Here is a 27,310-nt window from a genome sequence, read left to right as displayed (position 1 = left end):
AATGATGACAACCATAACATTTTATTCTTGTAGAAATAATCCATGTTGTTTTTTTGTGCAAAATTTTTAAAAATGACAACTTTTTCAAACAAATATGTTCATTTTTCCAACATTAAACAGGATCTGGATGGGGGTTCTTTATTCTATATTCTTTTAATTTTTTATATAATTTTTCTCTATTCTTTATTTGTTTTGTCCATTATTTTTCTCTATTCTTTATCTATTTTGTCCATTATTCTCTTTTCTTTATATTTTAGCACATCATTATTCTATTTTCTTTATTTTTTTCCATTTTATTCTATTCTGTATTTTTTTTCCTTTACTCTACTTTTTGCCCATTATTCTCTATTCTGTAAATCCCATCCAGAACCTCAGTAAAGAATCAAATTGAATCATAAATATCCCATCTGTCAATTTGAATATCCTACAAGGTTACCTCTCTAACTGCTTTGACAATAAATTTTTCGTCTGTTGATTTGAATGCAGCTTTTAGCGCTCCCTCTGGATCCTTGGGGAATGCACTGCTCTGTACAAAATGGTAAGGTACATGGGCAGCGGCATAGTTAGCTGCCTCAATACCAGCATGGCCATCAAACACAGCATAGAAGGACTGGCGTTCATTATGCTGGAGATGATAAAAATACAATCCTCGTTGAAATATTAATTTTAAAAGCTTCCAAAATTTCAAATTATGCTAGTTGCAATTTTGCAAGTATTTTTTTATGTAAAATGTTTTGTTTACATCTTATTTTAAATCTATTTGTGAGTTTTATTGCTCCCTTTTTTTTGTTTTACCATGAAAACGTAAAAATTGGCAATTATAAAATTAAGACTTTCACCATCTGTTTATTACACTATGACTTCATATAACTAAAAGGGTGACATTATACTCAAGTAAAAATCTGGAATGTGATGATGAATCCTTTTTCAAGCACAATTTTAAACTCACACTAAGAACAGAAGGATTTGTGTGAGGGTAATATTTCTTTTAATGTGCAGAATCACTAAAATCTATGTCAAATGGAAAGAGTCCAGGCTCAGATGGGTATACTGTAGAATTTTACAAAGTCTTTTGGAGAGATATTGGACCTTTTCTTTTTAGATCGTTATATTTTGGCTATGAAAAGGGGGAATTTTCAATATTTCAGTATCAAAGTGTCATTACATGTTTTCCAAAAGAAGATAAAGATAGACGTCATTTAGCTAATTGGCGCCCAATTAGCCTTATGAATACTGACAAGAAGATTGCTTCTGCTGTCATTGCTAATAGAATAAAACCTGTTTTACCATCTATTATTAGTGACTGTCAGAAAGGCTTTATAAAGGACAGATTTATGGGTGAGAATACACGTCTATTGTATGATTTGATGCACTATTTAGAAAAACATAACAAAACTGGTCTTTTACTATTAGTAGATTTTGAAAAGGCTTTTGACTCTATCGAATGGTCTTTTTTGAAAAAAGCATTGAAGAGTTTCAATTTTGGACCATCTATATGCAGATGGTTTGAAGTATTTTATTTAAAAGCATCAAGTTGTGTTATAAATAATGGTCATCTTTCAAGCTTCTTTAATTTGGAGAGAGGCTGTAGACAAGGAGACCCCCTCTCCCCTTACCTTTTTATTATAGGTGTTGAGTTACTTTCTATGAAAATAAGGTCAAACCCCAAAATAAAGGGAACTTTTGTTCATGAAAATGAATCCCTTTTGAGTCAATATGCTGATGACACTTTCCTTGTTTTAGATGGAACTGAAACATCATGATTAGTAACAATTACTTTTGATTCAAATCATATAAAGTAAAAAATGAAACTTACAGTTTATAAAGAGCAGATCTTTACAAAGATAACATTTTTCTTTGCAATACACAAGTTGATATATGTTATGTTAAAGCAAGTGCAAGAGTGGGTGTATGTGTGTGTGATTGTTTTCTTTTCCCCTTTTTATTATAATGTTGATATTCATATAATATATATTCACAGTAGAAAAAAAATGTAGTCAATTATTATTTTTTTTGTTTCCTATATCAAACCCCTTAACACCATAGTCAGGTGGTGATGTACAAGGATTGTAAAATCCTGACTACTGAATAACAAATAAAAAAAAAAAAAAAAAAGGGTGACTTTTAATTCATACCACATCTTCTTGTTACCTCGATTTGTCTCTTCTTAATTGATTTACGAGATTAAAAAACTACTGTGACCTAAATCTTTATGCAGTAATATACAGTCAGAAATGCCCAGTAGCTTGCTTTTATATTGGTAATCTTGAATAGAATAAAATTTTGATGGAAAGCATCTTAGCTGTTGCCTCTGCACAAGTAAAACAGGTGATGCACAACAGAAAACGTCAACTGCTTGGTCAATTTGGTGCTTTTGACCTCATGATCATTAACTATTCTTGATTTTAAAATATGATAAATGTACTGTGTTCCTTCATTTTATCAAAACCAAAAATTAAACAAACTTAAACGAGTGTATCATAGGCCATTGTGGTGTTTTCAATTTTTTGTTAACGGATATGTCCTTCAACAAAAAATAGTAACTCATTAATTTTAATTGTTGTTTATTAACTGTCTTGCAGACTTTTACCGTCTATGGTAATGACTACCTACTCTTAAATCAAACAATGTGTTGAGGTCCGGTAGTAAGACGTGTCGATCTTCCATCTTCCGTCGAGTATTCTTGATTTCATGTGTGCATGCATATAACAACTGTTGAGGGGGAGATAACTCTGGCAATTCATCTTTCCACAATTTACAAACATCATGAACACAGTCTATAACAACATCACATACTTTATTGGCATCTAAAACTGTAAAATAAGATAAATTTCATATTAAGGTGGTACATAACACTACAGGGAGATAACTCTGTAAAAATCAGCTGAACGTTTTAATCACATTCTATTGTTAAGGAAATATTAAGCTTCTCAATGATCAAAATTAGTGTTTGTCAAACTGCTATATATTCAATGAAATTTTTCCGATAAAGTGTGTGGTTCAAGTTTTATGAAATTTTTATATTTTTATCAAAGGGTCAAAGTAAATATTTTGTCAAAATTTTATGAAAACAAGCATTCTGAGAGTATTGCATGGCAATACATAGTCCCCTACCGGGTAAAAATTCATTATACTGGAACAAAATGCTAACTTGTTCTATAACTTGTCATGGTGTAAACAAAAAGAAAATATCAAGTCAATATCTTCAAGCATGACTAAAAACAGTGTGGAAAACTGAATATATGAGTGAATTTTTTCAAGTCCGAGGACCATAACTCTGCACAAACTTATCAGACCAAAATAAAAATTTGAACTTGATCTGTAACTTGTCATGATAAAACTATATACCAATTGTCAATCAATATCTTCAAGCATGATGAAAAAAAGTGTGGAAAACCTATAACACTCTAACATAAGATATGATTAATAGTTCTCTTAAATTAGATCTATATGATGTAATACAATGTATATCTATTTTCAAATTACAATCAAATATAATTAATAGTTCCAAATATTTTTTCTTTCATTTGTCGCAAACTAATATAGATTTGTAACTTATCTATAAAATGTCAACAACTTTTATCTACACAATGTAATGTAATGAAATATATACCTTAATAAAAATAGATTATTATCTAATCAAAGGATTTCACTTAATAAAAAAAAAAAATATATATATATATATACACATTTAGCATTCAGAAAATTAGTTTATACAAAATAATATATAAACCTGCCACAAAATTCCTCAAACAATTTACCAAAGAATGTCTTTTAAAAATGAGTTATCTCCCTTTGCACAGATATATGGTTTAACATAGTACTCTAACATTAGTTATGGAGTTTTTTTATGGACCATAACTCTGGACTAAATCATCAGACCGGAACAAAATTCGAACTTGATCTATAACTTGTCATGATAAAACTATATACCAAATATCAAATCAATATCTTCAAGAACGAAGAAAAAAAGTGTGGAAAGCTGAGTTGCCGGACTGACAGATGGACAGACGGACGGACAGACAGACGGACAGAGTGCAAACCTAAAGTCCCCTTTGACTTCGTCGGTAGGGGACTAATTAAAACAAGCCAAATTGATTTTAGTCAAGGTGTTTGGTACCACCTTAAGTACCAAACATTGTAACTTCATAACATGGGATAGTTTTTAAGTTTCCTTTTTTTTTTAAATAGTGGAACACCATGTATTATGTATGTAATCCCCCTTGTTATCTTTGTAGATTTATGTATATGGTAGTTGTTATTCTTCGGTAGATATTTCAATCAGTTTTCTTATATAAAAAGGTCATTTCAGATCACAATATCAATACCATATTCATGTGACTGTCCCATGTCAGGAACCTTGTCATTGGTTGTCTTATGTCAAATTTCAATGTTTTTTGGTTGTTTGCCAAATTTAGAATCATCATTTAATCATCAGTCTGATTAGAAGAGTTAATTCAAACCCATTTCAATCTAATTTCAGTGATCATGTGGTGTTTTTTTACACATTTCTGTTTTACAGTAAATTAATGACTTTATCCTACCCTAAATTTGTTGTGAAAATGTTCTGCTTTAGAATTTATCATTGTCTCTAAAAATCTATTGAATACAGGATATCTTATAGTCAACAATATGTTACAGTTTTTCTAATTGTTATAGGCCGTAAGGTGGCCAATAATTGCTTATATCATTTGAACTCTGGTGGATAGTTGTCTGATCGGCAATCACACCATCTCCTAATTTTATTTTTGCAGGGCTACATTATATCTGATGTTTTCCAAACATTAAAGAGCGTTTCTCTCATTTTTCACATTTCCTAGTTTAAGTTTTCAAAAAAAAAAACAAAAAAAATTAACTCTCAACAAAATATTTTGAGACTGCCTCATTCTTTCCCATTCTCCATCCTTCAAGATATATTTATAACTGTAAACAAGAATGTGTCCATAGTACATGGATGCCCCACTCGCACAATCATTTTCTATTTTCAGTGGACTGTGAAATTGGGGTCAAAACTCTTAATTTGGCATAAAAATTAGAAAGATCATATCATAGGGAACATGTGTACTTAGTTTCAAATTGATTGGACTTCAACTTCATCAAAAACTACCTTGACCAAAAAATTCAACCTGAAGCGGGACAGACGGACAGACAGTTGGATGAACAAACTGACGCACAGACCGAAAAACATAATGCCCCTCTACTATTGTAGGTGGGGCATAAAAACTGATATATGATAAACAAACCTATTTCCTGTTCTTCTGCTATAATATCAGACCCATCATCCTTCACCTCTTCTGTCTTGGATTCCTGAAGTTCACTGACGTCAATATTCCGTACAAGGTTGTGGACAGACCGGGATATTGCTGCTGTCAAAGTATGTGGACAGTGGCTGAAATATAAGAACATCTTGTTTCATTAAAAACAAAAATTAACTAATTAATATTTTGTGGTTAACAGTTAGCTCTAAATGTAAGATAAGTTTACATGAAAAAAAGAGAGGAGATGGCTAAGGTTCAAGTTACTTTCACTGATATTTCAGTATGAACTAACCAAACCCCCTTAGCATGGCTATAGTCCTCCTTAATTGTGTTAGTTTTTATCATACATTTCTTATTAATTTTCCAGAAGGCACCATTTGATTTCTATTCCTCACAGTCCTGAATATGCATGTAATATTTGCTGCTGGACCTTAAAAAAATCACAATTAACCATATCTAAAAACTACTCAAGTTTTTTTCCCCATTGAAAGCTGGTGATTAATGATTGAAATATTTCTTCCTCTATTAAAATGCACTAGATTGTACATATTATATGGATGGAGACTTCAAGCAGTGATTGTTTAAAACAAGCAAGACTTTGTGTCTACTGAACCACCTAATATATATACTGCATGTACAACTCTTAGATTTGTATAGCTTGTGTCCCGTAATTACCATAATGCTACAGTATCTATTAAATTTAAGAATGCAAATATCTCTTAACTGGAATATCAAACTTTAAAACTCTTAATATACATCATATATGATACCAGGCTCGAAATCATTGCTTTGGTATAGCAAATTTAGATTTTCTTATCTTCTGTTAGTTTTGAAGAAATCTTTAGAAAGTTAGAAACTGTTGGTAAGTTTACCTTTAAAATCTAGAAGAAAGAAATTTGAAATAAATGTTAGCTGTTGTTAACTTAAAGTTGGATGAAAATTAAATATTTATGTTTTGACTAATTAATGCACCGATTTAATTAAATCAAATTTCAAGGTTTCATGCAGACAACACATGTAGACATCTGCAGAGATTATGTAATTTAACAATGATTTAAGATTGTATCCAGTTAATATATCTACTAGGATGTAGACTATCAGTGATCCTTTTTACAGTAAAATTTATGCCTGGAATTTTCTGTTGTAAACAACCTTTCAGAAGATAAAGGAAATCTGAGTTTCTTGATTATTGTAAAGTCAGAAATTTTTTGGGATGTTTCTATTTTATTGTGAAAGTTGCTATAAAGGTTTCACAAAAATAAACACTCACATTTTAAAATTTTGAAGTATAATTCTATGTTGTATTTCTTTAAATCACAATATTTATCTCACATGTTGGTCCCTAGATGAACAATGGCAATAATAAATGCCATGCATATATGCACTTCACAGTTTTGCCTATACACTTAAGCTTGCCTTGTTTTCCAAATAAACACATTTTTAGGGTAAATAAGAAAAAGATATGCATGGAGTAAAATGTCGTTGAATATGTATTAGGAAATAAAATATAAATAACAATATCATTCATATATCCAGTACAAATGTATATAAAATTTGTCTGAAATGATTCATATGAATATATATATATAAATGAAATTTTTTGTCCATATAGAGAATGCAATTCTTTAAAGTCATCTCTTATTTTTCCTCTGTTTTTCTGACATACTTTTACAGCTGATTACAGAATTTTAACTAATGACTGGCATGTTGAACTTCAGAGTTCTGTTTTAAATTATCTTTTATGGACTGCAATTGTGTTTTAGTCTTCTCTAATCGAGGGGCTGAAGGACCTTTTTCGGGACATCAGGATTAGGCCTTTATAATTGTGGGTGGGAATTCAGGATTTACATTTATCAGGAATCCGGAATTAATTTTTCAGATTCTGGGAAAATACTTAAATTTTTTTGGAATTCAGGATGAAACCCCCTCCGTAACAACCCCATGCAACCCCCTTCCTAATTGGTTCTCTACTTATCTCGTGTCCCTTTAGAGCTGACAAAAGAAAGGGGTTTTCTCATTGACTTAATATATATATAGCAAGAAATTTTAGCTTTCTTTTATAAATTACCACAAATCAGAAAAGCATTAGTTAAGGAACAAAATAAGCTAAAAATATTGAGCTATTGAAGTTTTCTATGGAAAGAATAGTGGGTATTATGGGGCCAAATATTTTACCCTGTATCTTAGGAATAACCCCAAGGAGTCCGAACATCTGACAAAAATTCCTAAACCTGAAATGACTACAACCTTAACATTGGTTGCTGTGTCAGCCAGTAACCATGGTAACAATTACCCATTATCTCTTTTTTTTCTCCTTTGCCACAGTATAATGCTTCAGAAACATACAATTTGTAAAGTGTTTGTTTTTACTTTTTATAACCTTGGCCTAAATATACTTATTTAAATAAAATATAAGATGGTTTTCCTGTCTGTGTTATAATATATAAAAGCTTGTTGTGAGTACTTCCTTGTACCGAGTTAATCAATTTATTTTGACACTTCCTAAGATTTTACAAGGACAATTGATCATTATATAACTTGTTGATTTAAAAAAAAAAAATGCTTTTTATACTCTCTAAATCAAAATGATTTTAAATTCTTGTTTAGAAATTTGAATAGGGAACATATTTTACATAATTTCCCTAATGGAATTTTAAGCAAGAATTTAATTCAAACTCTATAAATTAAAGGATGGAAGATGAGCTGAAGTTGGAGCATTGTAGACTATAAGTTTTGTGTTTAACTGCCAAAAAGCTAAAGGTGACCTAAAATGTGATCCCTATTGAAAGAAATTTTGATTTTAATCAACAATTTCTTCCACATCATTCAACAAAGGCATGTTTAACATACTTTATATTCACAAAGTATACATTATATATTTTTATGGTAATTTCTTTTTTGAATCAAATAAAGAATTTTGTATATATTTGATGTTATCAGTAATTCATTTACTGGCAGTATGTTGATTCAGTTCTTATTCTCTGGTTTAATTATTTTCTACATGTAAAGAAATTGATATAATGCTCCTTTATTTACAACAATTTAAAAAAGTAAAAACTCTGAAAAAGAGTGGCGAAAGATACCAAATGGACATTCAAACTCATAAGTCGAAAATAAACTGACAACGCCATGGCTAAAAAAAGAAAAAAGACAAACAGATTAACAACAGTACAAAAAATTAAGACTTAACAACACGAACCCGACCAAAATCTGGGGGTGAGAGCTCTCAGATCTCCAAACTTTCATCTAGAGCACTGAAATCAGAGAATTTTGTGGTCCATCGTCATACACAAACTGTATAATGTTTTCAGAAACATTTATATATATAAGAGCCTTATATTATCAAATATGATCAAATCAACAGTCGAACTCAACTATTGTATGAGCAATTATTGCAAATGTGTTCAAAATTTAAAAACATTTAGATGAAGTTTATATACTTCATTGATGAAAATCCATATGATGATAGGCCCATGATCATGAAACAATAGGATATTTACATCTATGTGTAGATGACCTGCTACTCTCTTTTCACATACCTGCCAACTGTCACTATTTGTGGGGGCTTTCCCCTATGGAGGCTCCCAATTGGAAATTTTAAAAGAGCAATTTTGTCCACAATTTAAAACAAAACAATCAATTTTACCATGGGTTTATGATTGTAAAAGTATGAAGAAGCAAATAAACATCATGAAAATAAATTTGAAGGCCCCTTTAAAGGTTTTGTGGAACAGTGAGAGCCATCTTACACGCTAAACCCCCATGTGCATTTTGAAATGTTGGCAGGTATGTTTTCATATTTATCAAATTCAATTTCCTTTAACACCCATTTAAATAAATACTATTCCTGTTCAATTTACTTTCAAGAAAAGATAGGAAGATATGTGCCTTACCCCTACTATTTTTTATTCTCTTTTTATCATATTGGTGAAGGATTATGAAATGTTGCAGAGGTCCTCAGCATCCTGATAAACCTCTTTTAAAAAATCTTACAAGAACAAATAATAAAATTCCCCCAAAATTCACCAACTTATGTTAATTGAGTGGTAAGACTTTTCTTACAAAAACAGCCCTGACTGTGTCCATATTATCTGGTTACTGTTACAACATACAAATCCTTTCAGCATGAACTGTTAACTAATGAGGTGTAGAAAAGATTTCTCTGTTTCTAAGGTTTATCAAATAATCTCTTTGTGCTAATTACAACATCAGGTATCCATATAGGAAACATGTCATCATAAGATCTATTTCTTGTCAGATCAGGAAAATAAATCAAGTATCTGTTTTTTACATAAGAGAACTTTGTTCTTCTGTTAATTATCATACCAGAGATTTTATGTAATAAGACAGAGCAAAATCTGTTCATACTTTGACTGTGATAAGTGTAGCCATGACTAAAATTTTCCCAGAGATCTAAGACAGGGGTCATGCATGAGGGTCAATTAAAGGCTGATTTTTTTGTTTTCCCTGAGTATGAGTTGAGTATCTAATAATATCTACAATGATCTATGAAAATCATTGCTGTCTTCCAAGGCCAATGGATTCAAAGAGAGGCCAAAGATACATGTACCAAAGAGACATTCAAACTCATAAGTTGAAATAACCTGACAATGCCATGGCCTCTTATTTTGAACAGTCAAAAACAGGGTGTTTTTTCTAGATTGATAAATTTCTAACCTTTTGGTTTTCAATGATTTTATAAACAACAGTATTTTGCAGTACTATTGTAATAATACTCTAGCACTGGACTAGTAGGTTTGTATCACTGGACACAAGTATGATACCAAATGATTTTGTTTTTTTATTGGACCTCTACAAATTTTGTTTTGGTTTGGTTTATAACATGAGCAGCATCAAATAGAAATAGACCGTAAGCAAGTGCACATATACATGTACATGTACAAGACTTTGATATATTTTGGAACATTCAAATACGAAATAACAGATGAGTGTTTGTCTGTTTGTAGGGTTCTTTTATTAATTAAATTTTCAAACAGTTACATATTTTGCATAGAGATTTTTTCAACCCAAAATAAGTTTAACAGATGTATTGATATTCATTTGCATAAGGTTGATTTCTATTCGAGGCGGCTCAGATGTTGTTATATTGGGATGCTGTCTTATTGATATATAAATGGTATTTAGTTCATTATTTTGTTTATTCATATGGTTGTCAAACATAGTCAAATAAAACATTGCAAAAATTCAAAAATGCCAAATCAATCTATGACATGTATGTATTGTAACCATGTCAGAATTTCTGATTACACAATACCAGAATATTCCTGTAATTTATTTTATGTTGATTTAACACTTGACAAAAAATGAATGCTATGTTTTATTATTGGCTTTAATTACTATTTCTGTACACATGTACATGCCAAATAAAAATCTCAAAACAATATTTGGCTTTGAGCGTTCCTGATGAAGATAAATCCAGAAAAGCGCTTTAAACACATGAAATTATTTAATGTGTTGTTTCCATTTTTTACAGCACTACATTGTTTGTAGGTCGATACCTCTGCTGGTGGACTATCAGTCCCAGAGGGTATCATCAGTTCAGTAATGATCAATAACAAACCTTTCTAAAATTGTCCGTTTATAAATTTTGAAATTATAAGAAACTAAGGTTTCAACTCCCTCAGGTAAAATTGAACTTAGATGATAAATTTGGCTATTTTTTAGGTCCTTTTTGGTCATATAGCTCTTCAACTGTTTAGGTAATTATATACTCTTGGTTTTCAAATATTGGCCTTCTTGAAGAAGGTTAATCCAGAAAAGCGCTTCGGACGCATGAAATTATTTAACGTGTTGTTTTCATTTTTTACAGCACTGGGTCGATACCTATGCTGGTGAACTATCAGTCCTCAAGGGAATCATCAGCTCAGTAGTCAGTACTTCGTTACTGACATCATCAATAACAAACATTTCTTAAATTGCATGTCCGTTTATAAATTTATAAGTTTCTCTATTCTTTATATTTTTTGTCCTTTATTCTGCGCATTTTGCCCATTATTTTCTTTCAAGACTTTCATATTTATAAATATCTCATTTTCCATAGAATTTTTTTTAGTAAATAGTGAGCAATAGTCAACACCCCAAAATAATTTTATTAAAAGAAAAAATTATCAATATTATCTCAAAGATGTCCGTGTACAAGGAAACAGTTTGTCAATCCAATCGACATCTAAGGGTTTGGCTGTTTAACAATACTTAACTCAAATCCAAGTTCTAGTGGTTGTAATTCATAAACGAGAATCAAGGCACAGGTCAAGTGTCATAGAGTTGTTAATAATATTTCACATCCTCAATAATCTAATAATTTTTGACTTTATAATCTAAAACATTTTTTTATCTTTGATTCCAGATAAATGTCTATATGCATGATATGGTTCATGTACTTTATCTATGTAGGTGGAAATATGTAATGATACTGATCAGTTCATATACACCCAAGAGGGGTTAACATTGATACATATGTTTTATGGCCCATGCACATATGATGTACAAAATGTATCATTTGTATGCAAAAAATCATTAATTCAAGCAGTGCAAAAAGTATTGGTAAAACTCATATAACTATGATCTATAAAATTGGGATAAATGTCAAAATTCCTGAATGGTTTCATGTTCTTTCCTTTAATCCTAAATATCTGCAAATTACTAAATAAAAAAAATCTTAATAAATATATCTAATGTAAAGTACAAGTTCAATTTAATGTACAATCAAACAATAACTATCAAATGTTGTTGATTTAAAAGTATTTAAGTTTGAACATCATCATGCTATGAGTAAACAGCAACCCAACAACCATGGCAACACAACTGGCTATACAATCATGACAATAGGTATAAAGTAAACAAAAAAACACTCCTTATTGCCATGTGCTAAATGTCAAGAAAACTGCAACCCAACAACGCAACTGTGTGTGCCAATTACTTTGTATCAAGGAAACTTGAATAAATAAAATTTTGGAGAAGATTAAGGGGAGATTACTCAAAAAATTAAAAAGAAAACTAAAATCTTAAAGCACTAATGGATGAACCGGTCATATAGATGTATATATGGACGGACAATATGCTATATTCCCTCTGAAAATAAATTTCAAGATAAAACAAATATACCAGGATTTACAAATAGGACTATTCCAATAGACTACTAATTATAATTATTGATCATGCATGAAACACACACTGTTCCTTTTCTCATTGCTGTTAATGCTAGTGTGTATTGTCTACTTCAAAAATGAAACGGACAATCAAAATATACCATCTGATATTTAAGAGCAAATTCTCTGTAAATTAATCATCAAAAACAAAAAATGCTAAACAGTCAAACACAAAAATGTGTAAATAGTAAGGAAAAAGGTAATCTTAATTTATTTGCAATTTCCTAATAATTTAATGGATTTGTGTATGTCACATAGGCCTGCATACCTTTTCTTGTCCAATCACTGAAAAAAGGAACTCAAACGAAAATATATGCTGTTCAGATTTTTTTAAACATTAAGATTTACATGAACATGCAAATTAGGGCAAGAGCATTTAGATGCAACAAATCTTGAAAGATTAAGTTAATAAATGATTTACTGAATGGATCTATGGTAGATTGTTAACTTCAAATGTACATAATTAACCCTTATGGTAGCTACCATGCGGTGCCCTTCATATGAGGGAATTACCCAAACTACTGTTATTTGGCTAAAATGGCTCTCCATACTTTTAGAGGTCAACTTTATGACATTAATTTCGAAATTTATGCATGTTTCCTCAACCTGACGCTACTTTTTGTCATGTTTCTCATGTTTAACATGCATTTTCAGCTCAAACACGAATTTGGAAAATTGAAATCGAATAAAACTGGTTTTTCTGGAGGGGTCGGCTTCCCTTCGGTGTCAGACATACGCAGTTCAGAGGCCTAAAACTTTAAAAATTAGTGTAAACCTGCGGCAATATAACTACTGATCCTGTTTATTATTGAAAATGAAATCCACTTAGTGAACGACTACTTCGGTTGCAGGTCCAGTTGAAGCCAAAAATCGGGGAAAATCGAGAAATTCCGGATTTTGGTGCAAATGACCTTCTTTATACTGCTGTACCAAGAACAGTTTGACTCCGACCTAGGCTTTTTTGTGACTAATGTGTTCACTGGGGTCCACTCTACATGCAGACTACAGTAAGATACATCTATCAGCATCCCTCAGTCTTCCTGGTCAAGAAATTAGATGAAAAATTGTCAAAATTGATGTTTTTTGCACCCGAAGACCAACTTTGGGGCTACATGTACATTGTAGTTTCCCATACATACATGTATATCTTCTTTTTCACAAGTTTAAGATTAGACTTGGTATGGGAGCAATTTTTTGCATTTAATAAATACTTGTTTATTTAATTATGGAATGAATTTCAATATTTTTAGAAGAAATAAGAGACCAAAAATAGTTTTGTGTCAAAGTAGCTTGATACAATGTACTTTTCTGAAGAAGCAACTTTCATTCCTAATGACTAAAGTAAAAATCTATAATTAATATTTTGCAGGAAAATTAATTACAAACTTTTTCTAGGTTAAATTATTTGAATATTTCATTCATACATTGTACATACATGTACAATGTCAGTTTAATGATTCTTTATTATAACTTTGTTCTTTAAATCACCATTGGAAAATTTAACTTGACCTACATGTACATGTATTAACCATGCCTTCTACAGTTGATGAAATTTCACCTCTTGTTAATCATGCAAGGGTTATTTCCTGAATGCAACTAATGCAAGTGCTTTAACAATAATTTCATGTACTAATATACATTTAGTACCTGTAAAATCCAATTCCTAAGATTTCTCTATTTCTCTTTCATATTCATTAAATAACAGCGTAACTTTTTCATTTGTTGACTGAGTAACCATATAAATTTCGATCAAGAACATTTTTTAAAGCTTGCCATGTCTTAATGCTTCAGGGCCCTTTCATCACTTTAGAGGTTGATATTCAACTTACTATTTATTGGTTGATAAGACTACTGCTAGATAATATACATAAATATAAATATGATCACTTAGTTGAAAGATGTTGTTGAATATCATCTTCATGACAGCAGTCTTCTTACTTTACCACAGGCCCAGCAGCCCAGGCTTGTAAAATTGCTATTGGGCCTGTAAAAATCATCTCTGCAGGCCAACAGAATTTAACTAAAATTTTCCAAAAATCGAGTTCCAGCAAGGTTGGGCGGTATTTACCACCCCCGGTATTTACCAGTGGTATTTACCGGTATTTACCGCCCCGGATAATACTCCCCAAGTGGTCAATACTGGCAAATACTGGTCAATTGAAATTTTCATGCTTCTTTTGACTGACTTATCTATCAATTCTAGTAAAAAAATGGTTGATGAGGGAAAACTTTATTCCTTTGGCATAATTCAATTTATAAAAATGAATGATATTGGTATGTTATTAATTATTAAAACATTAAAAATGACTAATTTAGTTCTTAGGGGTAATGATATTGCATACTTTTGGTATACATATAAAATTGAGCAGCTATATCAGTTATTCTAACATGTATAAATCAAGATATTTTTTTCTTGAAAAGGTTTGAATTTTACAGGTAAATAGAATTACAAGTGACTAGCAATATAGATTATCAGAACATTACCTATTATATGGCTAACAGGTGTCAAAAGTTTAATTACTATAACAACTGTCCCCTAATAAATGTTGACATAACAGGAAAAAAGTCATAAAAGTGATTTCTAAAGATTGTTTTAAACAATGAATTAATTCCTGACTATTCAACAGCACGATAAAAATGTTCTAAATGCAGGAAATGTTTTTTTTAATAAATATATAACATATATATATATATATATATATAAAACAATTTTTTAAATTTTTTTTGCATCTTTCAAAATAACTGTTAAGAAAATCAGATGTTATATAGTCTCTCTTAAGTGACTGACTTCATGGTGTTAATGACTATATCTGTTGTATGATTAAATTAATATTTGATAAATCTTCATTAAACCATGTTCATGAACTAATTAATTGTGACTTTTTGTCTTATTACAATGTAGTAAATAAGTGACTTTCTGCCTTGTGACTATATCTATCCATTTACCAAGTAATTGACCTGAGGTAGGGACTAGTTTTATAGTAAAGTCCTATCAAAATTTCAATTGACCAGTATTTGCCAGTATTGACCAGTATTTGCCAGTATTTCCCGGTATTTACCGGTATTTACCGCCGGCATGGTCAATACTAGTATTGACCGCTTTTTTGCCAACCTTGAGTTCCAGGCCTGTAGATTTAAAAGTTTATCGTGGACTGTGACAGACCACCATACCCAGTGCCGAGCTTTTGATGCTTCAAATGGAACAACAAGGTGCTTAGCGGGGGCATATTCTGAGTACTTTATCTATATACAGTAACACCAATCTCAAGATGTTTTTTGTGAATGAATTACAACTGTTGACCTGAGGTCAATCAGCGTAAACGATATCCTTGAACAAATTCGTGTCAATTGGTTTTTACTGTCAATCAATAATATATGCATCGTGACATAGGAAATTTACGGGAAAGTGCATGAATTCGAAAGTCATTTTTAGGTTTATACATCTATTAAACTTAAAGTATTATTCCTCAGGAAAAATCATAGCCTTTATCAAGACTTTTTTAGTTTTTACAAATACAAGTATCAATACATCATTGTCATCAAGAAAAGACATACGATATCTTGCGAATATTTCAACGCGTGTTTCAATTTACAAATAACAAAAAAGTAATAAACACTAAACCTACTATTTTGATAAATAACGAATGCTCCATTCCAAGGTCTCGGCTTCCAACTCATCTGGAGTTAACTGTTTGCTCACCAGTCGAAAAGGAAGGTCTTCACTCTCTTCAGTCTCTACAATTACATTTGTACAAAAATCCAATAAAAATTTCTTGAAAGATTCGTTGTCATTCGCGTACGTACTTTCCATCATGCATTTGCAATATTCGTTGTTTACGCCATGGATGGTTTCCTGTGTTGACAAGTGTTTTTGTGCACTAGATTTGATGATGTCACAAAAAGCGTGAAATTCATCCTGATGACCGAAAAGTGGGACGTCCGCTTAACCTAAAACCAGTCTTAGTACCCCAAAACCTGTATCAGTGTTTATAGTATGACTATGTACATGATGTAAGTTATCGTCTGAGAATTTTTTCATATAGTATGTACATATATCCCGAAAAAAAATATTATAAAAACTGAAACTCATTCACATGATTTATTTTTTGTTTAGGGGACGACCATTTGATATTCTGGGGGGGGGGGGGGGGGGGCAGGAGGATTTGTTTTGGATCGGTTATTTATTTTTGTAAACTAAGAGGACAGATTATCTATTTTCTGCACTATTGAAGCAAGATTTTTCATTTTCATTAAAGCAAGGGATTGATTATTTATTTTCACAACTATATTTATATATTCGAAAACATACAATTTTTAAATTATTTGTTTATTATAAATAATTCATGTATAGCCAAGTCATTACAGGCGCGTAGCTGCCTTTACGCAAAAAATCATTTGCTTGCACATTTTTTTCACAAAAAAAAATAATTCTGAAATTAAATTACGAATGAGTAGGAAGACAGGTCAACCGGGCTAACTATCCAGCTGACACTCCAAGTCAATATTGGAAGCGAGCCTTGTATTTCTCCTTTCTTGACTATTTCATTGAAGAACTCACAGGACGTTTACTGGATAATTCTGATCGTTTTCAAGGCCAGAACCTTAATTTCAATTAAATACCTGCACGTTTGGAATCTTTGACAGCAGAGTGTATAGACAAAATATACGAAACATTTAGACACGACTTGACGGACAATCAAGAAACCTTCAACTCTGAGGTAAAGAGATGGCAGAGACGATGGTTGGGTCCAGATGTTATAGAGTAGCCCAAATCTCTGATGTCGTCTCTAGCAGTGACTAAAAAGAAACTATATCCTTCAATAGTTTGCAATCGTGTCAATCTTAGTTACAATGCCAGTAACTACATCAACTACTGAACGGTCATTTAGTGCATTACGGCGACTTAAAACTTATCCCCGTTCAACCGTGGTATAGGACAGACTATCTTCGTTGGCGCTCATACATGTTCACAGAGAAATGAATATCGACACCGAGAGAGTTCTGCGATCTTTTGCCTTGGCAAAAAATAGATATATGGACTTTGGATATTAACTTTACTTTAAGTCTTACATGAGTATTAACATTTAATAATACAGGCTCAATACAATAACCTTGAAAACATCTAAGATTTATATCCCTCACTTATAAGTCAAGACTTAAAAGTCGCCGTTTGATTTCGTATTCCCATTGTCCGTTCGTCCAAAAGACTATTAATTCACCTTGGGTATCTGTGTCCCAAGTGACCTTCTACCGTTGTCGTAGAAACCTCAGGCTCCTTTGATTCGAAAATGACCTTAGTGAGAAACGCTACGGTCGGATGTCTTGCAAGAAGCAGGACCTGCTTACCCTTCCGGAGCACTGGAGGTCGCCACATTTTTTTTCGGGGTTCGTGTTTTTTTATCTGTATTTAGTTTTCAATATTGAATGTTTTTGTTTGTTCTTTTGTGTCTTATCTGTTCCCGGGTTGGTCATGTGTCCATTGATTGCCCTTCTATTGATAAACGCTTCGGTTGACTTGTCGACTGATCTTCCCGTTTTATAAAATTTATTTTATATTTGAAAACAACCATGTTAATAAGGAGTAATGTGAATTTCATAAGCATGGCATACCTGGAAAATGACCGAAAAATTATCATTTTCTGCATAAAAAGGTCCCAAAATATTTTTGGCCTCGCTCCGCCCGGCGATACAAGACTTATGCTTGCACTTTATTTTAGGCCAGCTACGCCTCTGCATTATGTACCATTTAATCAGAATTAATTATTATCCTCTGCAGAAATGAATCTTCTATATTCCCCAATGCATATACATGTATTGCATACATACACAGTATTAAAATTTGTTTGTAACTAAGGCTCTTTTAAAAGTATTGGCAAACATGTTTTTTTTGAAGGGTTTTTAAACTGCTGAAGGCCCAAGAAGCTATAGAACAAATGATGCAAAATCATGCCTTCTGGGTGTTCCCCAGACCCTTTCTTAAACTGAAAATGCAAGTTCTGTTTTAATAATTTTATGACAATATTTTGGTCTCAAAGCAAAATCACGTTATAGATTCAGTGTAAGACTTAAGTTTCTAGGAACAACATCAAAAGACAAATATGCATGATAAAGCAAAAATGTAATTCACATAGTTAAGTCTGTGGCTGCTGTGTTTTTTTAAACTCATGATCAAGTTAATAATAAAATTACTAAATTACAAAATGAATGCAACACTAACAGAATACAGAAGGGCAATCAATGAACAAAAGACAAATAAATAAGAAACATTGATCCCGATAAGTCAGGGGCTACATCTGAGGGAGAACAGAACTTGCTTCTTGCAAGGCACTCACGGTGAACACAATTTGATATGGAGACAAGCGTTTGGTTTTGAAATTTCCTACATGAGGCATTTGTCTCAATGTAGTTACGGCCCTGATTTAATAAAAGTGAGGTAAGTGTTCCTGAGACAATTAACCTCAAGTTAAATGAAACCAATTTTCTGACATTTCAATAGATATAAGAAGATGTGGTATGAATGCCAATGAGACAACTCTCCATCCAAGTCAAAATTTATAAAAGTAAACCATTATAGGTCACAGCAAGTATATTTAAATAATATTTATACTTTTATTATTAATTTAAAAGATATGGGAAGTGTTTCTCGATTTTTTTTTTGGAAAAAAGATGAATTTATGAAGAATCTGGTGCCATCTCATACTTTCGATTAGACCTGCTGAGTTATTTATTTTCAATAAATTGCAAGTCAGGTAATTTATTTTCAAACTACCACAGAACAAACCATTTATTTTTGTGATTATCAAGGATGAGTTATTTATTTTCAAAATCCTCCTGCCCCCCCCCCCCCCCCAGAATATCAAATGGTCGTCCCCTTATTTTGTAACTTGTCAACACAGGAAACCAATTTTACAAGAGAGGATAATTTACAACAGAGATTACCCTGTCATCACGACAAAGATTGAAGATTGAAGAACTTGTCTCCCTTCAACTCACTCAGTTCTTATCACCACAGCTTTTGATCATCAAATTATACTGAGGTATTTTTCTTTTTGGTGCATTTGCCATGCACTAAATAATGGAAAAAGTGTAACAATATACTTCATAAGTATTTTATAACAGGTGTGGACCCATATGATATGGATTCTATAGAATAGAATATACTTTTAAATATTCCTGATTAAATGACCCCATGCAGCTGTACAGGGGAGGGTACCAGCCATTTTTAAAAGGGGGTTCCAACCATGTGTCCCCATTCAAAAGCATTGATCGTCAAAAAAGGGGGGGTCCAACCCCTGGAAAACACCCCCTAGATCTGCCACTACTGTTAAGAGATCCTTAGATGGTTTCATGACCGATAAATTCAACATATGGACATAATTTTGTCAAATATGTGTCACTCCGACACAGCAAGAGTCTCCGTTAGATGCTTTTTGTGTGGGTTTTTTTCTGTGCATGTGTACATACTGATTTTGTGTCATGGATTATTAGTTACATAGTGTGTTACTGACCTAATACGATATATGGGGTCACTATATATACAAACACTACAGTCTCTTTAGCAATCATGCCACATCTTATTTTTATATTGGTTGCAGACCTGAAATAGATGTACGAAGTTAAATATGCAGCATGTAGCTAGCACACTGTGTAATGAATTTATCTTCCCGACTTTCTAAACGTGGTATTTAGACTAGTGGCCTATCAAAGTGATCAAGTCTTCAATACTTAGTATTAAGAACCTGCTTCCATTGGTCTATACAAAAACAAATGTCAACAATAACAAATTGTTAGCTTTAAATGTGTTTTATGAATTTATTTCAATTGTTCATCATCAATTTCTTCGTCTGTTCAGATTTTTCCTTAACACTCTGTTGTTTTTACAAAGGGATGTAACACCACTACTAAATAAATCACGCCTACTAACCCCATGTGAAATATTCACGGTCTACACACGGTTGCTTTTAACCAATCATATTCCTAGAAATGTAAAGATAAGGATACATACATACCCCATATGATGGCATATCCTTCGTTTTTCTATTAAAAAGATATTTTATTGGTTTCAAATCCAAAGTTACAGGATAAACATTGGCTTTACTATTAAACATACAAACACATAACTGTCAACATTTATAAACAGTGTATACATAAATTTTTATTAAAAACGAAAATAGTGTTACATTAATATATAGATATTTATATATGTATAATGAGTCTAATGTCTGCTGAGGAGGTGGTACTACAAAGTTATTTATTACTCTGACAATAAAACATTTCTAGAATTGTACATGTCACTAATGAATTTTACAATAATTCTAAATATATATCTAATTATAACCACATGTATTTAAAATTTAAGTCTTGCTTCATTGTTCATATTTGAAATAAAGGGAACTTTTTCACTAATTTTAGAAAATAATAGTTCTCTAAAGGCCAATTCACGTACAGTTATTGCAGCCATATTGAATAGGGGCAGAATTTTTGGATGGATGTGGAAATAGTAAGAAAGTACACGGAAATCTATTTGCATATATCCAAGCAACTGTTATGTTTCAAAGATGTTTTCCCGTGTTTTTCAAAGCATTTTCACCTCCACTAATAACATCTGTTCTATTCAATATTGCTGCAATAACCATGAAGAGGCCTATTGTATTCAGTTTTGTACATTTTATAGTGAAATGAAATCAAAGCAACAATTTCTTTCTTCTATCCTAAGGGAGTTTTAGTATGTCGAACTTATTCAATTTTAAGAACACTATTACTAATGCAAATTTTGATAAAATGTCCTATTATTTTTTAGCATGTCAATGCTTAAAGGGGCATCAGCTACGAGATATAAAAAAAACTAAAGTAGGATTTTTTTGTTCAATGATTAATCATTGTTAATGAAAGTGAAATAGTGAAATTCGAATTCGAATTTAGCAGTTCATTTGGTTCAATTTTGTTAGAATAAGCTAAGAACCATGGGTTATGATTTATTCACTTGCAAGTAAATAATTTGACCTCATTGAATCCGTATTCATGTGACCTTCAATTTAACCGTTTACCTGGAGATGGGTTATGCATGTATTCTGTTTCTAAAAGGAAAAGAATGTCAACATTGAAAGTGAAACAAGGATAAATCATTTGATTGACTGATTTGATCCACAAAAAATCATTGTTATACAAAACAAGGTAAAAACGATGATAAACATACTTTTTAACCTACAATATGAAATCAAACAGACCTAGAAAAATCTAATTGCATGTGGTCGATATCTATTTATATTTATGTTTATGTCACCAAGAGCCAGTGCACGTCGAGTTTAAGGGGGACTATCGAACATGCACAACCCAAGGGACAGGAGGTCAGTCTTTCGCAAGACTTGAGCGATGGCAGGCAAAACTATAAAGCAAGCAGCAGAGTTGTAACAGTTTTATATAATAACAGATCTAAATGTTGATAATAATTACAAAACAATAAACAAACAATCAAAATCTAAATGTTCTAAATTATAAAGTCACTAATCCAAAATCACAATTAAAGTTGAAAGTTCTAAATGTCCAAAGTTACAGTTCAATTAAAATATTTCCACTAAATGTTTCACTTGAAGTCCAAAGATTGGTTGAGTTGAGTTGATCGAGTTTGAGTCTTTTGAGTTGATGATTTTCCTCAGAGTAGCCGAGCCTGGTTGGCTTTGGAAGCACTCCTTTCTGGATGACACCGACGAGACTAGACTGACGAATAACTGTTCGACCCCGATATTTAAGGCGAATGCTGAAAACTACTCATAAAATGACAGACATTGATAATTTTGATAATTGAGATAATTTTAGTATTAATACTATTGTTCAAAAATGTCCAAAGGTGAAATATGAATAATGTCAATTACAGAGATACAAGTTAATTACATTTATTATACTAATTAAAACCTAATATTGCTCAGATTAATTAATGACAATTGACAAAATACCAAAACTTTGCTCAGAGCAATTATTTACAAGCGACATGTTTCACAAAATTTACCTGAGTAATTAAATCAAAATTTGTCATACAATTATTTCATAATTTCATATTTTCTAAAATAATATCTTTTCTCAATAAAATTCACTTTAAAAACTTTTACATAAAAGAACACCTATGACAAATTCCCCCCTTCTCCAATATGTTTGTCCCCAAACATGAGAAAATATACATATGTACAAAAAAAAAAACATTCAAAATAAAAGAATATATATACAATAATCGTGAAGAATAAACTGTTTTGTATTATAATATACACAAGAAAATGTATATGTAAAGACCGCATATTTTGCAAGACAAGATAAAAAATGCAATTTGAAACAAAATTGCTAGATAAAGAAAATTGCCAGATAAGATATGAAAAGCCAGACTAATGAAAATGTAAAATAAGACAAGACATATGCAAAGAAGAATTCAAGACTGAAAATTACATAAAAATGAAGAAAATGTTTTATGCTGTATGCTCCTTGTATAAGGTGGTCAGCCCTATACAAGTGCAGGGTGTGGAGTTGAATGACCAGTCCAACTCCAAATGGTTTTAATCATTGGTTGTCAATATACTTTTAAAAAAAAAATATGTAACATAAAAACAACAACAAAAAAACATACTAGCTAGTATTACAATAAAAATACAAGACATACACTATATTTACAATACCGGTATCTATCTTTTTACAATCACTATATTCTATAATTCATTATTTGCCAATCTATGTGGCTTTACTCTTTAATATTCTTATTACCAATCTATGTGGCTTTACTCTATAATATTACCAATCTATGTGGTTTTATTCCATAATCTATTCTTTGGCCATTTTTGTGGCTTTATAAAAATAGTAGCTTCATTATTTTCATTCTATAAAACACTATCATATTTCACAAATGTACATGTACTATTTACAAATTTATCTTCTCCTCATACTTATTTCTATCTTGTATTGTGTTTCTAACACATTTATAAAGTTATTTATTGACGCATTTGACAGACTATCAAATGTATCCCACTCTGGTGCAATGACTGGATTCTTGTATCCCGACAAATATTCTGTTGTGCCATCTATGTTGTATCGAATTTCGTGTATTTTTCCATCGGAGGCTATTTGAAAACTGCAGTCGCGTTGATTTTCCTTTCCTAATCTTTTCTCCATAGCATATTGAATGTCTTGTTGTAAAAGGGCTTGTTTGAAACGTTCCTTATGATCTATTAAAACTTGTCGAGCAGTATTTGGTACTGAAGTCATTGATTCGTATTTTGTAGTATTTCCAGATTTAATTAGAAAGTATGGTCGGTTGTTAACAATTCTTACGGCTAATAATTGTTGATGTTCATTTGCTTGATCTTGTTCATTGATGGTTTCAGTTTGTGTGCTTATATCAGCTGTGACTTTACTTGAAATATATTGTACACTATTAACAGCTGGATCCGGATTTGTGAAAAATTTATGTTTGTTCTGCTGTAGTGGGCGTTTTCTTTTCTTACCACTCATTGTACGTTGCGCATGAAATTCTCGTATTAATTTTGCTGGGACCTTGCACGGAAAATACCATTCTGTGTTTCTTGATTTATCGGTAAACTTAAGTTTATAATATAATGTACCGTTACCTCTGACTGATGATAAAACTTGTTGAATCTCCTCTTCTTTGAATGCCTTACACTTATTGTTCTTACAGTCCTGACAAGATGGCTTGTTGTCTTTAACTGGTGCATTTACGGTTGCATCTCCTGAAGGGCCTGCAGTTCTCTTATTTGTTCCACTATTTTGTGCTGGTTGTTGATTTTGTTGTTGTCTGTTGTTGATTCTATCAACAGGAAGTTGTTGTTGGTTCTGAGTTGGCCTATTGTTGTTTACTACAGGAATGGGTGGTTGTTGTCTATTTATTTCATTGTTGATTGGTGGCACTGGTTGTTGACGGTTGTTTGGTAAAAGTTGATCATTATCATTGATGTTGTCATCTTGTATTTCTTCTGGATTCAGTTCTTCGTTATCATTTTGAAACTCATCTGGTAAATTAGTCGGTCTGTCTTTTGGATCGTAATATGGCTTCATTCGTTGCGCGTTTACCATCGACTTAACCTCTTTGTTTGTTGCACAATTTCTAAGTTTGTAAGTACTATTGGGTCCAATACGGGTAATATAATAAGGTCCAGACCATTTTCTGTGTAATTTTGGTGCTTTTCCGACAGAAACTTTGGTACAATAAAGCCAAACACGTTGAGCTGGTTGAAATTCAGGTTCTTTTGATTTTTTGTCGTATTGTTTTTTATATCTTTCTTGACCTTGTGCTTGCTTGATGTTCTTGGCAGCAATTTTTCTTGAAGTTTCCAAATTTTGAAGAATTCTGCTTAAAAATATTTTGTGGTCTTGTGCCAAACGATCTTTTGGTATTAGCGCGGTGTCAATAGGTAATGTCATTTCTCGTCCATAAAGTAAAAAGAATGGTGAATAATCAGTTGATTGAGTGGCGGGTGTAGCACGATAGGCCATTAAAATTCCAGGTAGTACATCATACCAATCATCTTGTTGATCCCTTGTATAGGCTCTTAAAGCTTGTAAAATTACAGAGTTCATTCTTTCACATGCACCTTTTGTAATTTGGATATACGTTTTAGTGTCTTATAAATCAAATATGAGAATTTGAGTCAAATAGGTGAACATGAATTTGACAGCTAATGCCCTTTTAACATTAAGGTAGCACAATACAAAAGCAACTAAATTTTATCAAAATTTCATTTTCAGATGTTTGTGTTACTTCTTAATATTCCAAAACCACAGAAGAAAAATTCATTTACATATCTTGAACTGTTAATGAGTTTTGATGATAATTAGTTTTATAAACAAATGCACGTGTCTGACTGATACAAGATAAGAACATGTGGGCAGTACTTTGTGGTTAATCAATAGAATCATTTGATAGCTTTATGACCACTGACCAGCAATACAAATAACAGTTACGAAAAAGAGGTGGCTTAGGGATTAATGGAAAAATGAAAATAATGAATTCCAAATAAAAATACATTTCATTAACGGAGCTGCCAGGAGAAAAAAAACAAAGTAACAATTTGGAGATATAGAGGGAATCAAAATATAAATGTACAGAAATTAAACAAATGTAACTGTATAACAATTAATGTACTGGAATTTCTTGGGGGAGAATGTTTAGATGTGAATTCTTTTTAAAAGAAAATACAAATTAAATATTTCATTTTCAAACTGCAAAATTGAACAAAATTTACTTTGTGTAAAACACCATATTGTCCTTGTATACAATTACAATTCTAAAAATCCCCCATAAGGATCCCTTAAACTGACCAACTGATCATTTTGTGTACACATGCATAACTTACTTTTTGTAACAATAAAAAAACAAAATATATTATGTTATGTTGTACTAAATGAATAAAATCCATATTGAAAAAAGTAAATGCAATGTGTAATTAAACTTCTGAGATCATTAGTAGTAAAGGTTTATCATGGTGGGCGGAGTTTTGACCATATCAGTAGCAACTGACTTACAACAAGGTCAATAATGATAAAACATCTCCCGCCAGATCTGGTTTTTGATGCATAGGGTGTGCATTTTCTCTATATATTTAGAATTGCTGAAATTGAATGCTTTCTTACGGGTCAAAACCTAATTGATTTATGATTGACGGCCAATCCTGAAATATCCCAATGGTACATGTGTGAATTATATTGAAGTTAATGGGGTACAAGTAGGAAAATCCTTATTTATTCAATTGTGAAACATTCATTTTTGTCATGAAAATGTAGTTTTAAATGAATTTAGCTCCTAGATGGGTGCCCCTATATGTCTGATTTTCACACATGTTGTTCCTTGACCAGTTATCTTCAAAAAGGTGTCTCAGATTTCCAAAAACATCAATAGAACAAATTTTATACCCAATTAAATTTAGTGATCTCTTATGAATCTAGGTTGCAAACTTCATTGAAGGTTTATGAGAGAATGAAATACAAAAGGAAAAATCTGAGACACCCTTTTGGTGGTCAAACTGTGTTATACAAGAATCTATAAAATATTTTGGGATGCTATGAATAACAAAGAAGCTATTTTCATTCAAGTGTGGACATCTCAATATAGCAACTAATTACATAATAATTAATTATGTAATAATTATGTCAAATTGACGTTTTCACCATTTGAAAGATTAATCTTTCTTCTTTCTTTTGGTACCTCATTTATAAAATTTAAAGCTGGATGAAAGAAATTACATCAGTTTAAAGTTGTCTGATTGGGGGTGAAACAATCTTTGTATTGTGCTACCTTAAATAGGTTTCCAATTTGTAATTTTCTTTAAGCTGCCTTTTTGAAAAAGTAACCTCATTTTTCCAAACATGTGAAAAATTTAATGTAGCAAGTAATTGTTCAATCATTCTTGCAAACCCATTGAGTAATTGCAGGTTTGGCCTATGTATACATCTTTAAGTAAACAATTATTATCAGTGAGAGTTTATCGCATGCAACGTGAGGCCAATTGACAGTTTTAAAGCTTCTATAAAATCTGGGTGCATACACAGTTCAGCGAGTACTGCTAAATTGACAGCTGTTTTTTTTTACTCCAATTAAAGTTTTTTGCAAATGTAATCGGAAATTTAATGTTAGCCAATGACCAATATTTTGGTTTTAGATTTGTAATATCTTTAATCATATAAAGAGACCAAACTTCTCTGCAAAAAAGAAGTATAGGTCTAACGCATATATCAAAAAGCTATAAGTGTGTTAATAGTAATACAAAAGAGAGGCGAAAGATACTAAAGGGACATTCAAACTCATAAGTCGAAAATAGACTGACAACGACATGGCTTAAAATGAAAAAGACAAACAGACACACAATAGTACACAAAACACAACATAGAAAA

The 27,310-nt window shown here is 31.6% G+C and overlaps 1 protein-coding gene across 10 annotated transcripts in view; it reads right to left on the bottom strand.

Annotated features, from left to right (window-relative positions):
* LOC127712720 (protein phosphatase 1F-like) overlaps window positions 1–16,295 on the bottom strand; it is a 38,470-nt gene extending 22,175 nt beyond the window's left edge. For all 10 annotated transcript variants that reach the window (XR_007987291.1, XR_007987293.1, XR_007987290.1 and 7 more), the window contains exons 1-4: window positions 16,054–16,295; window positions 5,244–5,389; window positions 2,614–2,813; window positions 437–625 (exon numbers count right to left, since the gene is read on the bottom strand). Coding sequence is in view for 2 of the 10 variants with exons in the window: in XM_052219323.1 (XP_052075283.1) it covers window positions 437–625; window positions 2,614–2,813; window positions 5,244–5,389; window positions 16,054–16,241 (723 nt within the window). In the remaining 8 variants the exon portion in view is untranslated. The remainder of the gene's footprint in view (window positions 1–436; window positions 626–2,613; window positions 2,814–5,243; window positions 5,390–16,053) is intronic.
* Window positions 16,296–27,310: the final 11,015 nt, after the last annotated feature.

The sequence above is a fragment of the Mytilus californianus genome, unplaced genomic scaffold (genome assembly GCF_021869535.1).
Source record: "Mytilus californianus isolate M0D057914Y unplaced genomic scaffold, xbMytCali1.0.p SCAF_8, whole genome shotgun sequence".
In the NCBI taxonomy this organism is placed as follows: Eukaryota; Metazoa; Mollusca; class Bivalvia; order Mytilida; family Mytilidae; genus Mytilus; species Mytilus californianus.
This window is presented reverse-complemented; position numbering and strand designations above follow the sequence as displayed.